A 13255-nucleotide genomic window follows, 5' to 3' on the forward strand; every position below is an offset into this window, starting at 1 on the left:
ATCTATGGTATGATCTAAACTGGCAAGGCCACACCAGCAAGTCTACCAGTTGGGGATACAAAAAAAAACTTTTTCCCTTTTACTGATTTCTGACTTCTGGCCCCTGACACCTCAGTTCAGTTCAGTTCAGTCACTCAGTAGTGTCCGACTCTTTGAGACCCCATGAATCATAGCACGCCAAGCCTTCCTGTCCATCACCAACTCCCAGAGTTCACTCAAGCTCACATCCATCGAGTTGGTGATGCCATCCAGCCATCTCATCCTCTGTCATCCCCTTCTTCTCCTGCCCCCAATCCCTCCCAGCATCAGAGTCTTCCAATGAGTCAACTCTTCGCATGAGGTGGCCAAAGTACTGGAGTTTCAGCTTTAGCATCAGTTCTTCCAGTGAACACCCAGGACTGATCTCCTTTAGAATGGACTGGTTGGACCTCCTTGCAGTCCAAAGCACTCACAAGAGTTTTCTCCAGCACCACAGTTGAAAAGCATCAATTCTTCAGTGCTCAGCTTTCTTCACAGTCCAAATCTCACATCCATACATGACCACTGGAAAAACCATAGCCTTGACTAGACGGACCTTTGTTGGCAAAGTAATGTCTCTGCTTTTTAATATGCTATCTAGCTAGGTCTAGGTCTAGCCTGACACCTCACTGCTCCCCTATTCTCATGTAGGGTCAGTGCACCAGATCAAGACCCCAAGGGTCCCCACCACACAGAACTCAGCTTTACAGCTTAGGAGAGACTGCAAGACTTGATCCTGGGAACAACCCTCCAATTTAGGAGGACAAGTTTAGTACAGTCACTGAGGGCTCTTTGCTATCTCGTCCAGCTTTTTTTCCAGCCTGGTAGCTGCTTCAGCATCAGGTAGCCCCAAATTCTGGATGTGGGGACCCACAACAATCTATCAAAAGAAGGATGGGAAATTGAGATCAGTCCTACCGTAGGAGGTTTTCTTACCTTACTTTTGTTTTTTTCTTTAACCTTACAGGATTCCAACACATTGTGTCCAAATGATTTTCTCACTTTTATATACCCTTGAGCTTGAGGTGGCTGCAAAATAGCAGGTCTTAGAACAAGCTCAGAATGCTTCACAGGACCTTAAAAGAACAGAATTAAAGTGTCAATATATCTTTAGTGAAATAATTTTCCTCTCAATTTCTTACTAATTGAATGCTTACTTTCTAAAGTCATGATTAAATGAAGGGTTAATGTCAACTGCCGCTGCTGCTGCTAAGTTGCTTTAGTCGTGTCCGACTCTTGCAACCCCACAGATGGCAGACCACCAGGCTCCTCTGTCCCTGGGATTCTCCAGGCAAGAATACTGGAGTGGGTTGCTATTTCCTTCTCCAATGCATGTATACACGCTAAGTCACTTCAGTCATGTCCAACTCTGTGTGACCCTATGGACAGCAGCCCACCAGGCTCCTCTGTCCCTGGGATTCTCCAGGCAAGAATACCAGAGTGAGTTGCCATTTCCTTCTCCATAATGTCAACTAATCAAAGTCAAAATAGCTGGTGAGTTGCCTAGTACTGTCTTCCTGCCCAGCTTTTACCCAATAGACCTGCGTTCAATCCCTGGGTTGGGAAGATCCCCTGGAGAAGGGAAAGGCTACCCACTCCAGTATTCTGTGCTGGAGAATTCCATGGACCACAGTCCATAGGGTGGCAAAAAGTCAGACACGACAGAGCAACTTTTACGTTCACTTTCAATTTGATCATGGGACTTTGCTTACTAAATATATTCCTTCATGTTTTGTCACTCAACCCTACCACCATGCACGCACATACATGGATGGTAAAACATAAAATTTCCTTAAGTTTCACGTAATAAAGGAAGCTACAAACCTTGTTCCGCACTGTTCAGATCAGCATTCCTTTGCACAGAGTTTGATGTCATAAAAACATTGTTTTTCTTCACTGTAAAAAATATTTAGAAAATTATAAACCTGTGAACGTACGCATCAGTTTCTACTGTTTTCACAGTATTGTACTGAACTCACCAGTAGATGTCGCTGTTGGCGCTAATCATGCAAGCGCTGATTCTACTAAAAAGTGTAAAAGCAAAATGAGTTTTGCTACAGTCTTTTTACTCTCAGAAAATAAGTTAAAATTAAATCACTAATGAAATAGTTTTCTTCAGAATCATGAAATCTAGTATTGAGAGAAATTCTACAGATAATAAAATCTGAATTGATAGTGAACCATCTATGTGCATTAATATATATTTCTTATAGAATGTTACAAAACTGTTAATAAATTCTGTCCCTTCCCCACTCTTTAATGATACCTGAAGAGAGAAGTAAAGATGACCATTATGCTAGGTTATCGACGTGAACTGATGGGTTAAGACTGTGGTCTTGGCTGCAAGAATAGAATTATAGGCATACCGAAGAGATGTTGCTGATTATGTTCCAGACCACTGTGATAAAGTGACTGTCACAGTAAATTGAGTCACACACTGACTTCATTGGTTTCCCAGTGCATATAAAAGTTACATTTACACTATACTGTAGTCTATTAAGTGTGCAATAGATATATGTAATTTAATTTAAAATACTTTATTGCTATGAAAAACAATATACCTACATTTAAAAATGCTTTATCACTGAAAAATGCTAAACGTCATCTGAGCCTTTATCAAGTCATAATGTTTCTGCTGGTGGAGAGTCTTGCTTCGATGTCAATGGCTGCTGATTGATCTGGGTGGTGATTGCTGAAGGCTGGGGTGGCTGTGGCAGCTTCTTAAAATAACAATGAAGTTTTCATCATCAATTGACTTTTCCTTTCATGAATGATTTCACTGTAGCATGCAGTGCTGGTTGATAACATTTTACCCACAGAACTTCTTTCAAAATTAGAGTCAATCCTCTCAAGCCCTCCTGCTTTATGAATATTACGTTTATGTAACATTCTAAAGCCCTTGTCATTTCAACAGGCTTTACAGCACCTTCACCAGGAGTAGATTGTGTCTCAGGTAACAACTTTCTTTACTCATCCATAAGAAGCAAATCCTCATCTGTCAGATTTCATCCTGAGACAGCAGCAATTGAGTCACATATTCGGGCTCCACTTCTAATTCTAGTCCTCTCTCTATTTCCACCACGTCTGCAGTTACTTCCCCCGCTAAAGTCCTGAACACCTCAAAGTCATCTGTAAGGAATGTAATCAACTTCTTTTAAATTCCTGTTAATGTTGATATTTTGACCTCTTTCCATGAATTGTAAATGTTCTTAGTGGTGTTGAGAATGGTGAATCCTTTCCAGGTTTTCAAGTGCCTTTGTCCAGGTCAAAGCTTTGAAGCTCCAGTACTTTGGCCACCTCATGCGAAGAGTTGACTCATTGGAAAAGACTCTGATGCTGAGAGGGATTGGGGGCAGGAGGAGAAGGGGACGACCGAGGATGAGATGGCTGGATGGCATCACGGATTCAATGGACGTGAGTCTGAGTGAACTCCAGGAGATGGTGATGGACAGGGAGGCCTGGCGTGCTGCGATTCATGGGGTCGCAAAGAGTCGGACATGACTGAGCGACTGAACTGAACTGAACTGAACTTGTCCAGGTCCATCAGAGGAATCACTCTCTACGGCAGCTAAAAGCTTACAAAATGTACTTATTAAATAATTATTAGACTTGAAAGTCAAAATGAATCCTTGATCCATGGGCTGCAGAATAAATGTGTTCTGTCTCTGTCTATGCTCAGTTGATCAGACATGTCCACTCTTAGGGACCCCATGGACTATAGCTTGCCAGGTTTCTCTGTCCGTGGGATTTCCCAGGCAAGAATACTGGGGTGGGTCGCCACTTCCTCCTCCAGGAGATCTTCCGGACCCAAGGACTGAGCCCGCATCTCCTGTCTCCTGCATTGGCAGGTAGATTCTTTACTGACCACTGGGCTACCTGGGAAAGTCAAATGTTGTGTTAGCAGGCATGAAAACAACATTAATCTCACTGTACATCTCCATCAGAACTCTTGGGTGACCAGATACGTTGTCAATGAACAGTAATATTTTGAAAGGAATCTTTTTCTGAGCAGTGGGTTGCAACGGTGGGCTTAAAGTACTCATCAAATCATGTTGTAAACAGATGTGCTAACATCCAGGCTTTGTAGTTCCATTTATAGAGCACACAGAATAGATTTATCATAATTCTTGGTGGCCCTAAATTTTCAGAATGGTAAATAAGCACTGGCTTCTATTCAGTCTCCAGCTGCATTAGTTCCTAACAGGAGAGTCAGCGTATCCTTTGAAACTTTGCAGTCAGGCATTGACTTCTCCTCTCTAGCTATGAAAGTGCTAGATGGCATCTTCTTCCAGTATAAGGTCGTTCCATCTATGGTGAAAATCTGTGGTTTGGCTTAGCCACCATCTTTAGTGATCTTAGCTAGATCATCTGGATAACTTGCCGCAGCTTCTACATCGGCACTTGCTGCTTCACCTTGTACTATGATGTCATAGAGACAGCTTCTTCCCTTAAACTGCATGAACCAGCCTCTGCTAGCTTCAGACTTTTCTTCTGCAGCTTCATCACCTGTCTCAGCCTATATGGAACTGAAAAGAGTCAAGGCCTTGCTCTGGATTAGGCTTTGGCTTGAGGAAATATTGTGGCTGGTTTGATCTTCTGTCCAAACCACTAGATCTTCCTTCATATCAGCAATAAGTCTGTTTCTTATTCATGTGTTCAGTGGAGTAGCGTTTTCAATTTCCTTCAGGGAGTTTTCCTTGACATTTACATGTTTGCTAACCATTTGGTGCAGGAGCCCTAGCTTTTGACCTATCTTGGCTTTAGACATTCTTTCCTCACTAAACTTAATCATTTCTAACTTCTGATTTAAAGTGAGAGACATGCAACTCTTTCTTTCACTTGAATACTTAGAGGCCACTGTAAGGCTGATTGGCCTAATTTCAATATTGTTTTATCTTATAGAATAGGGAGGCCTGAAGACAGTGAGAGAGATGGGGGAAGGGGCTAGCTGGTAGAGCAGTCAGAACACACACATTTCTTAAATTTACCATCTTACATGAGAGCAGTTTAAAGTGCCCCACCCCCAAATTACTATTACATCAGTAACATCTAAGATCACTGATCACAGATCACCATAAAAGTATAATAATACTGAAAATTTTGAAATATTACAAGAATTACCAAAATGTGACACAGAGATACAAGGTGAGCAAATGCTTTTAGAAAACAAAGCCAATAGACTTGCTTGAGGTGTGGTTGCCACAAACTTTCAATTTGTAAAAAATGTAATATCTGTGAAGCTCAATAAAATGAGGTATGCCTGTACTACAGATCTCAAAGAGATCACCTCTTGATGGCAAATTGCAAAGAGAGCAGCCTTTGAGAATTGGATTAATGAAGATGAGAAAATAATAAGAATTGCTTTTTTGACATGTTATAACATTATATATGTTGGGGTACAATTGCTTCTCTAATTCAAAGTTCAGTTACATGGTTTTTATGATCTTTATTGCTTCCCAGATGGCTCAGTAGTAAAGAATTCGCCTACCAGTGTAGAAGATCCAGGAAACATGAGTTTAATCCCTGGGTCAGAAAGATCCCCTGGAGAATGAAATGGCAACCCACTCCAGCATTCTTCCCTGGAAAATCCCAATGAACAGAGGAGCCTGGGGAGCTACGGTCCATGGGGTCGCAAAGAATCGGACATAACTGGGCTACTGAGCGCACACACACACATGCATGATCTTTATAACTGAAAAATAACACTGAATGAACCATTTAATTGTACTGTTGTCTCCTTCCAACACCACCAACATTCTGCACAACATAGAATGTGATGGTGCTTGGTAATATTTTATTCCTTTTCATATGTGTGTCTGATCTTTAGAAAATGAATTGAAGCAATTATCTAGATAATTTAAAGTCATCTCTTTGCTTTATGCACAAATAACACCAAAACAAATCTTCTGGTATTAGAACTCCTATTCCTCTTAATGTCTATAACTTGTCAGGCAGGTATAGATGGGGCTTATTGAACTAGGACCTATCTCTTCTGTATCTGAAAGGTGTCTGACATTGATGCCCAGTCACACTTGGCATTGTTAATAAGAATATAAATTCATTAGTTTCATGTGATTCCTGGGTAGAATCCATTACAAGAAAGTGAGTAGTTTGTATTTTCTATTTCTTGTGGGTAAGCTTAACTTGGAAAAAGCCGTTTGTTGTTCAGTAAAAACAAAAATATGCAAGACTACAAATCATATTTCTTTTGGAACTAATGACAGAGAGACTTTAATTTTTCATTTTATACCTTCAGGTGCTACTTGAATTTGTTACTAAGGGTGTTTTTTTTTTTTAATGTAAAGATTAAATAAGTTTTACAACAATGTGAATATACTTAATGCTTCTGAACTGCATACTTTCAAAAAAAGATTTTTAAAAAATCATAATCTTGACATAGAGCATCTTTCAATCATTTCAAATATTTTATTATGATAAAATAGTTTTACTTAGCAAAGCATTACAAATTTAAATAAAAAGAAGGAATATTTTAATTAGTGAAAAATTCAAAAGGAATGATATCCTAAACTTTAGAATATAAATTTAAAGCATAAAATTTAGAATGAGAATCTAAGCATCATTATATATTTGAGTACTACGAATATTATAAACCATATAGATGAACAATAATAAGAAAAATAAAGCAAGTTATTTTACAGAGCTGCATTATATAAAAGAAAGCTATCATAAACATGAAATCCTAAAGAACATTATCAAGTTTAAATTTTCTACCAAAAATAAACAGATATACTGTGTGGATTTGTGGGGCTAGAATTCAGATGGTATTCATCCATGCATACTTTGCTAAGACCCCTATTTTATTTGCCATTAAAATGTCGATGTTTTACAGTAGCTGAAAAAGAAAGCCTATCATGAATGAGAATGGATCTTGAAAAGTCAGCGGCAGACTTGAGGTTCTAAGAAGTTCTTTATTATCTGGCCCAGAAGGAGGGAAGCCTGGGAGGTCCATGAAGGATGACAATGTTAGCCACTTCTGGGTCAAGGATGATGCTAAAAACAGATTGCAAACTGAAGTCAATAGGGTTTTGTTTATCTTTTCATTTGGATTTTTGCTGTTTTGGAAAATGTTCTTTGTCATCAGTTTAGAAAAATCTTTGCATTTTTATTGATTAAAAATAGTGTGCCTCTGGTGAGGATGATATCAATTCAGTAAATATTTGCATGCTCATCATGTATGAGACCCTCTGTCAGGCATGAAGATGACCTCAAGGAGCTCTCAGTGGAGGAGACAGACATGCATATAAACAGGTGCATGGCAAGAAGAGGGCCTGTGATCCATCATAAACGGCGTCACCAGAATGCTTGGAGTGTAGAAGAGAGGCAAACTAAGTTACTGATTTATTCAAAACACAGCATATGATAAAGCTCTTAGAAAAAAGGTCTTTTTAAAAGACAGACATCTGTTTAAGGAGATGCTTACTTAGAAGGAAATAGCAGTTTGCCTAATTGTAAAGCTAATTCTGTAGCTAGTTTCTGTAATGCAGAAACTTTGGGAACACAGCAAAATACAAAGGGAGGGGGTGTTCAAATAACTTGTAATCCCATTTTATCTAAGATAACCATTGTTAACATTGTGGCTTATGTCCTTTTGGGCTTTTTTCCGATATTGATAAGTTAAATTTTAAATAATAACTCACTGTATTCTATAGACTGCTGTTTTCACATAACAATATATTAGAAACACCATCCAATGGATATATTTTTAAACATTACCTGTCTGAAAATTTCCTAGTAGTACACACTAGGAAAATTTCACAGAGTACACGTAGCAGTGAACAGTCAACAGTCCAGACTATACCTACCTCCTTGGTTCTGAGAATCTGTAGTATGCCAAGTAAAAGATGAAGCCCGGACACGCTTTCTTGAAAACTCATTGCATTCTGTAAGAAATTCAATGTGAAGGGTAAAATTGATTGCAATAACAAATTAGTTTCAATCCATGATATGAGAGGAGGAATATAATTTCCTTTTCTCTAGATATATCATTGTTTGACAACATGTTAATTCCTGACACTCAGTTTTAAATATTGGGGTTAATAGCTTGGTCATTATAAACTGACAGGCATATCATCCTACTGTGAAACAGTTAGAAACAAGTGGCTTTGACAAAAAATTATATACAAATTCTGAAATTGTGTAGAGAATATTTTGGAAGGTTGGAGGACAAGCAGTGGAGAGTCATAGGCAATATGTTAGTATTGCTAACATAATATTCTCAGAGACCTATATGTCATCTTTCAAAACAAAGGCCAGTCTATCTGTGTGCTTAAAAACAAGAAAAAATGATTAGATTTTATACATTCTGTGCCACATGCCAAAATGTTTTTGCCTACTTGTTTTTTGATAAAAAGACTGCTTTTGAAATATAGGATACAAATCATTACCACGTTCTGCTGCTTCACATAGGATGTCTTCTGCAGGTCTCTGGAAGGAAACAAAGCTGCCAATGAGAGCTGAGTGTTTGCTATTTTCAAATCACATTTTCACCCTGTCACTTCATAAGGAAGTTCTCAAAAGCCAGGTCTTTTGAGCTAGGCTAGGAAAAGCAGCTCACTAGGGGTTAGGTTTTTCTTTAGTTTGGGGGTAGCAGGGTAAATTGTCTCCATAAGCAATAATGAGTAACAACAAAATACTAGTTAAACTGAAGTTAGAATGTTACTAATACACTCATGTCTTTCAAAGCAAGTGCTTTTAGTATGAGGCTGAAAAAAGCAAATGGAGTCCTTAAGATTTCTTTTGAATCATATATTGCAGTTTAGAACTTATATCCATTTTAAGCTAGGTCAGTGGTCAGGACCCATCATGAGCCTTAACTCTTCTAATCTCTTTCAGTCCCTCCCCCTTCCCAGTCACTCCGAAAAAAAACAGATAATTTTGGTAAAAATTATGTTATCCATAGTTTCAGGATAAGGTCTCTGGCTTCCCATTTCAGCCAAATTGCTATCAGTAAATCCCTACTATGTAGATATTCTGAGTTACAACTCTTGCTATGTGAAAAAGAATAAGTTTATGCAGCAGTGATATAATTTAGTACAGCTAGCTTCTCAAAATACAGTCTTTTTGTCAGAGTAAAAATCAAACAAAGAAAAGTAACTTGACCTTACCTTAAAAGTTTGTTCTCTCTTTTCAAAAACAAATATTGGTTGAGCAATGATAGATTTTTCTGTAAAAGAAAAAGAACATGCAAGAAATCAAACAACACACTGACATTTCTAACACCAACTAAAAATACTTGAGGATATTTTGGTTTTGTATTTTTCCCTGCCTTTGGGTAAACTCCAAACTGTTTTATATGAATGGTTTAATTGGCATATTTACAAATGATTTTAACAGCTAATTACGGAAAGAAATACTTGGGGAAAGTAATATGTTTCCATAAATAGAGAGATTACTCCATTAAAAGAACATCCTTTAAGTGTTCAAGGAAAACAAAATACAATTACCTGTATTTAGAAACTCATCATGACACAGTGACTAACACTTTTAAAATAAAATAAAAAAAATATTTAAACTTTTTAAATAAAAAATTTCAAAGGATGAAAAATCACATCTGAAAATAGTACTTCTACTTGGGTTGGATCTCAAATATAAATGGCATAGATATACTTAAATGATCTAGAATTAATTCATATTTCCTTGACTAGAGTAGATATATACTAAGTCATGTTTTCAATATTTAGACTAAGAATCAGTTTTAAACAGTGTTGTAAAGTAAGTAATTTGTCTTCAGCCCTTCCAACCTTATTAATCGTTCATATTTTCCTATCTTAGGTAATGCTAGAAAAGAACTCATTCACTCTAGGGCATAAATGAGTGATGATAGCATTAAATATCAGTACTCTAAAATTCATAGGGAAGATTATATAGTTGTAAAAAGCTTGGGCTCTGGAGTTAGGGAGGTCTGTGTTCAAATATAAGTTCCACCTGTAATTGACAATATACTTTTGGAAACAATATGCCTGTACCTTTAGTTTTTTCCTCCCCCCACCCCTCCCAAAAAAGATTATAACAGTACTTACTTATGAGCTTATGTGAAAATCAAATGGATTTTTAGATATAATTACTTAGATTTTGACAAGACCCAAAAAAAGCCTGAAAGAAAGCATATTCAATGTGTGGTGTGACATCAATCCTGATTCCAAACCTCACAGCTGACAGGCTAACTTATGACTGGACTTTCTGGATAAGCCCAAATATGACCTCAGAACTTTTCTCATTTTAGACTTCCCTCAGCCATTACTGATGTGTTATCCTGGTATAGAAGCTGAGGTAATTTTCCATCACTGGCTGAATAAATAGAAGTCTAGCTGAAGAATTTTGAGGAACTACCAGATAATTATATCTTTTATATGCCAGAAAGGGACTCTCTAGTTACCCACAATCTTATCCCATAATAGTGTGTCAAAACTCAGCCAGACCACCCACTGCCGGCTCCTGGGCCCCTGTGAACTTGGGCACCTTCTTTCAGTCCAGCGAGATAAGCTTCACGTTTTTCATACAAGTGCTTCCTGTGCAGTCTGCCCTTGGAGCCAAGTGAACCACAACAGAAAATGCTCAACAACATACTGGCATTGCCATCTAGATTAAACTGTAGCTCAACTCTTCCTTCTTTTTAGAACAGGCTCCTTTTTCAGCCATTACATTGGATTTAAGAAGTGAGATCTCTAATGACTTTGAAAGAAAATAGTTTTTGTGAATATGTAGTGGAATACTTATAAACTGGAATACTAAGTGGGCCTCTTCTAAATTGGACTTAGGATAGTCATCCTTAAAGTAGTATGACTTGACCTAACTCTAAACAAATAACAAGTTGACTTTTCCTCTATCAAAAAGAAAAAAAAAAAGGAAAAGAACTAAAAACAGGCAGAAGTGATCTTCAGTGGCAGCATTAAGTGGGAAATTATACAGGGTTACTTGTAGTTTGGAGGGCATATGGTAAAGTAGGAAGGCAGTTTTTATTCATCAGATCAACAAATATTTATTGATTTTATATATATATATATATATTTAAAACTAGATACACATTGTCTGGCTGAAGGGTTATTAGCCTCACTGTAGGCATCTACTCTCCCTAACACTGTCCAGCTCATTAGTTAGAAAGCAGGTTAGTTACCTGTTAGAAAGTTACCTGTTAGTTATCTACTAGTTACAAAGGAGGTTAGTTATCTCCTCTCCCATCTAGATTCTTTTCCCCTCTCCCAAGGCAGGCCTTTGACCCCAAAGACAAAGTTAAAAGTAAACACTTATCAAGCTGTTAGGTTCACAGCAATTTTCTAACCTGATCCAATAGGAAAACTTGAAAATAAGATCATGGTCCTTAAAGTGGTATATTTTAAATTTTATCCCTTTTTCTTTCTAATATGTTCATTGATCACTTGTTCATTAATCCACTTATTCAACAAATACATGTTGAGGAGTGACTATATCCAAGACACTTTGCAAGGCAAGAGAGAGAGGACAATGGTATAAGATGAGGCTGAAGATGAAAATGGAGTTTTGAAAAGCCTTGCAATTTATGCCAAGGAGTTTTGTTTTTATTCCAAGAAAGACAGAAAGCCAAAAAGAGATGTTAAGTGGGGGAGTGATTCACTCTGATATGTATTTTGTTTTTGAAGATCACTCTTCCTGCTGTGTGGAAAATGGCTCAGAGGGGGAAGGGAGTGAGGGAGAGGAAATAAGGAGTCTGGGAGGCTAGTCTAAATTCTAGAGAACTGACAAGATTGCTCTTTATCTCTCTTATTCTCACATCCATGATTTTTTCAGGAAAATGGAGTAATTAAAAGTTTAAAATACAGTCTTCTGTTAAAGAAAATGAAGATGAGATGGGGAAGAAAAATTTTAAAGACTTAATAACATGTAAGAATCGAAATGCAAGTATATGTCTGATGCAGGATATGACACGCTTGGGGCTAACGCGCGGGGATGACCCAGAGAGATGTTGTGGGGAGGGGGGTGGGAGGGGGGTTCATGTTTGGGAACGCATGTACACCTGTGGTGGATTCATGTCAATCTATGCCAAAACCAATACAGAATTGTAAAGTAAAAATTAAAAATAAATAAATAAATTTAAAAAATAAAATAAAATAAAGACTTAAAAAAAATTTGTTTTGCCTGTTTTAAGGTTCATGTAGCATTTAAAGAATGCCTATATTCATTGTTGTTTTCTAAAATGCTTCATTAAGAGAAGACATTCATTCATCCCACAAATGTTGTATTAAGTCCTTGTAATGTAGAAGTGTGATGGTGTCCCAAAGTTGTCTCCAACCCTTTGCAATCCCATGAACTGTGTAGCCTGCCAGGCTCCTCTGTCCATGAAATTCTCCAGGCAAGAATACTGGAGTGGGTTGCCACTTCCTGCTCCAAGGAATCTTCCTGACTCAGGGATCGAACCCACATATCCTGTTTGACAGGCAGATTCTTTACCACTGAGCCCCCTGGGAAGCCTGTTACATACAGAAGGGGCACAAAAAGTACCATCTATGTAATTCAGTCAATCTCAGTTCACTTGTATTTCCGCTCCACAATGGAGGAATACTGTGGCCAAGCACTTTTATCTGTCACCTTGTCTAAATTAATTCTTTAAATTTATTTATGGATTAAATGTGATTTCTACCATGTTTCCAGATACTTTCAGATGAGGAAACTGAGGCTCCGTTAAGCAACTTGCTCAAAGTTACACTAGCAGTAAGGGAGAAAAGCCTTTAAACCCAGAGCACCCTCCTACAAGACCATTTTCTTAGCTCTCACAGGTCATACTAACATGCCTACAACTCTACCAGCACAATGTTATGTTCTCAGTGTATAATACATACCATCCAGTACCACACCAGGGAAAAATCAGTATAAAATCATAGCACTTACATTATTTTAACCTTGTCAATGTTGATTGATCATGCATATGTATCTCTACTATGTCAGAAATCACAATGAAACAATAATAAAGGCTTGGGTAATTTTTTTGGTTGGGGAGCCAGAGAGCAGGGAGGAGAGGTACCACAAAGACAAGGAAAACTGAAGGCAAATAATAGTGACAGGATTTTGGAAGCTATAAAGTAGAAGAATAAGTGATACCCTTAAGCCAGCTGTGGGGCTACTAAAGAGGCAAGCTGGCTGACTCCCCACAGAGCCACCAAAAGTCCAAGGATGGGTATCACTGAGTATTTCTGGAAGCAGAAGTGAAGACTGGCTCAAAATAGGAAGTAGTTTTATCTATTTG

General features: G+C 37.9%; 1 protein-coding gene across 1 annotated transcript in view; it reads right to left on the reverse strand.

Moving 5' to 3' along the window:
- RANBP3L (RAN binding protein 3 like) overlaps positions 1-13255 on the reverse strand; it is a 55194-nt gene that overhangs the window by 19325 nt on the left and 22614 nt on the right. Inside the window, exons 2-6 of the mRNA XM_040262335.1 lie at positions 9144-9202; positions 8424-8463; positions 7842-7919; positions 1843-1914; positions 955-1094 (exon numbers count right to left, since the gene is read on the reverse strand). Of these exons, the coding sequence (XP_040118269.1) occupies positions 955-1094; positions 1843-1914; positions 7842-7919; positions 8424-8463; positions 9144-9202 (389 nt within the window). The remainder of the gene's footprint in view (positions 1-954; positions 1095-1842; positions 1915-7841; positions 7920-8423; positions 8464-9143; positions 9203-13255) is intronic.

Source organism: Oryx dammah, unplaced genomic scaffold (assembly GCF_014754425.2).
Source record: "Oryx dammah isolate SB20612 unplaced genomic scaffold, SCBI_Odam_1.1 HiC_scaffold_20, whole genome shotgun sequence".
Classification (NCBI taxonomy): domain Eukaryota; kingdom Metazoa; phylum Chordata; class Mammalia; order Artiodactyla; family Bovidae; genus Oryx; species Oryx dammah.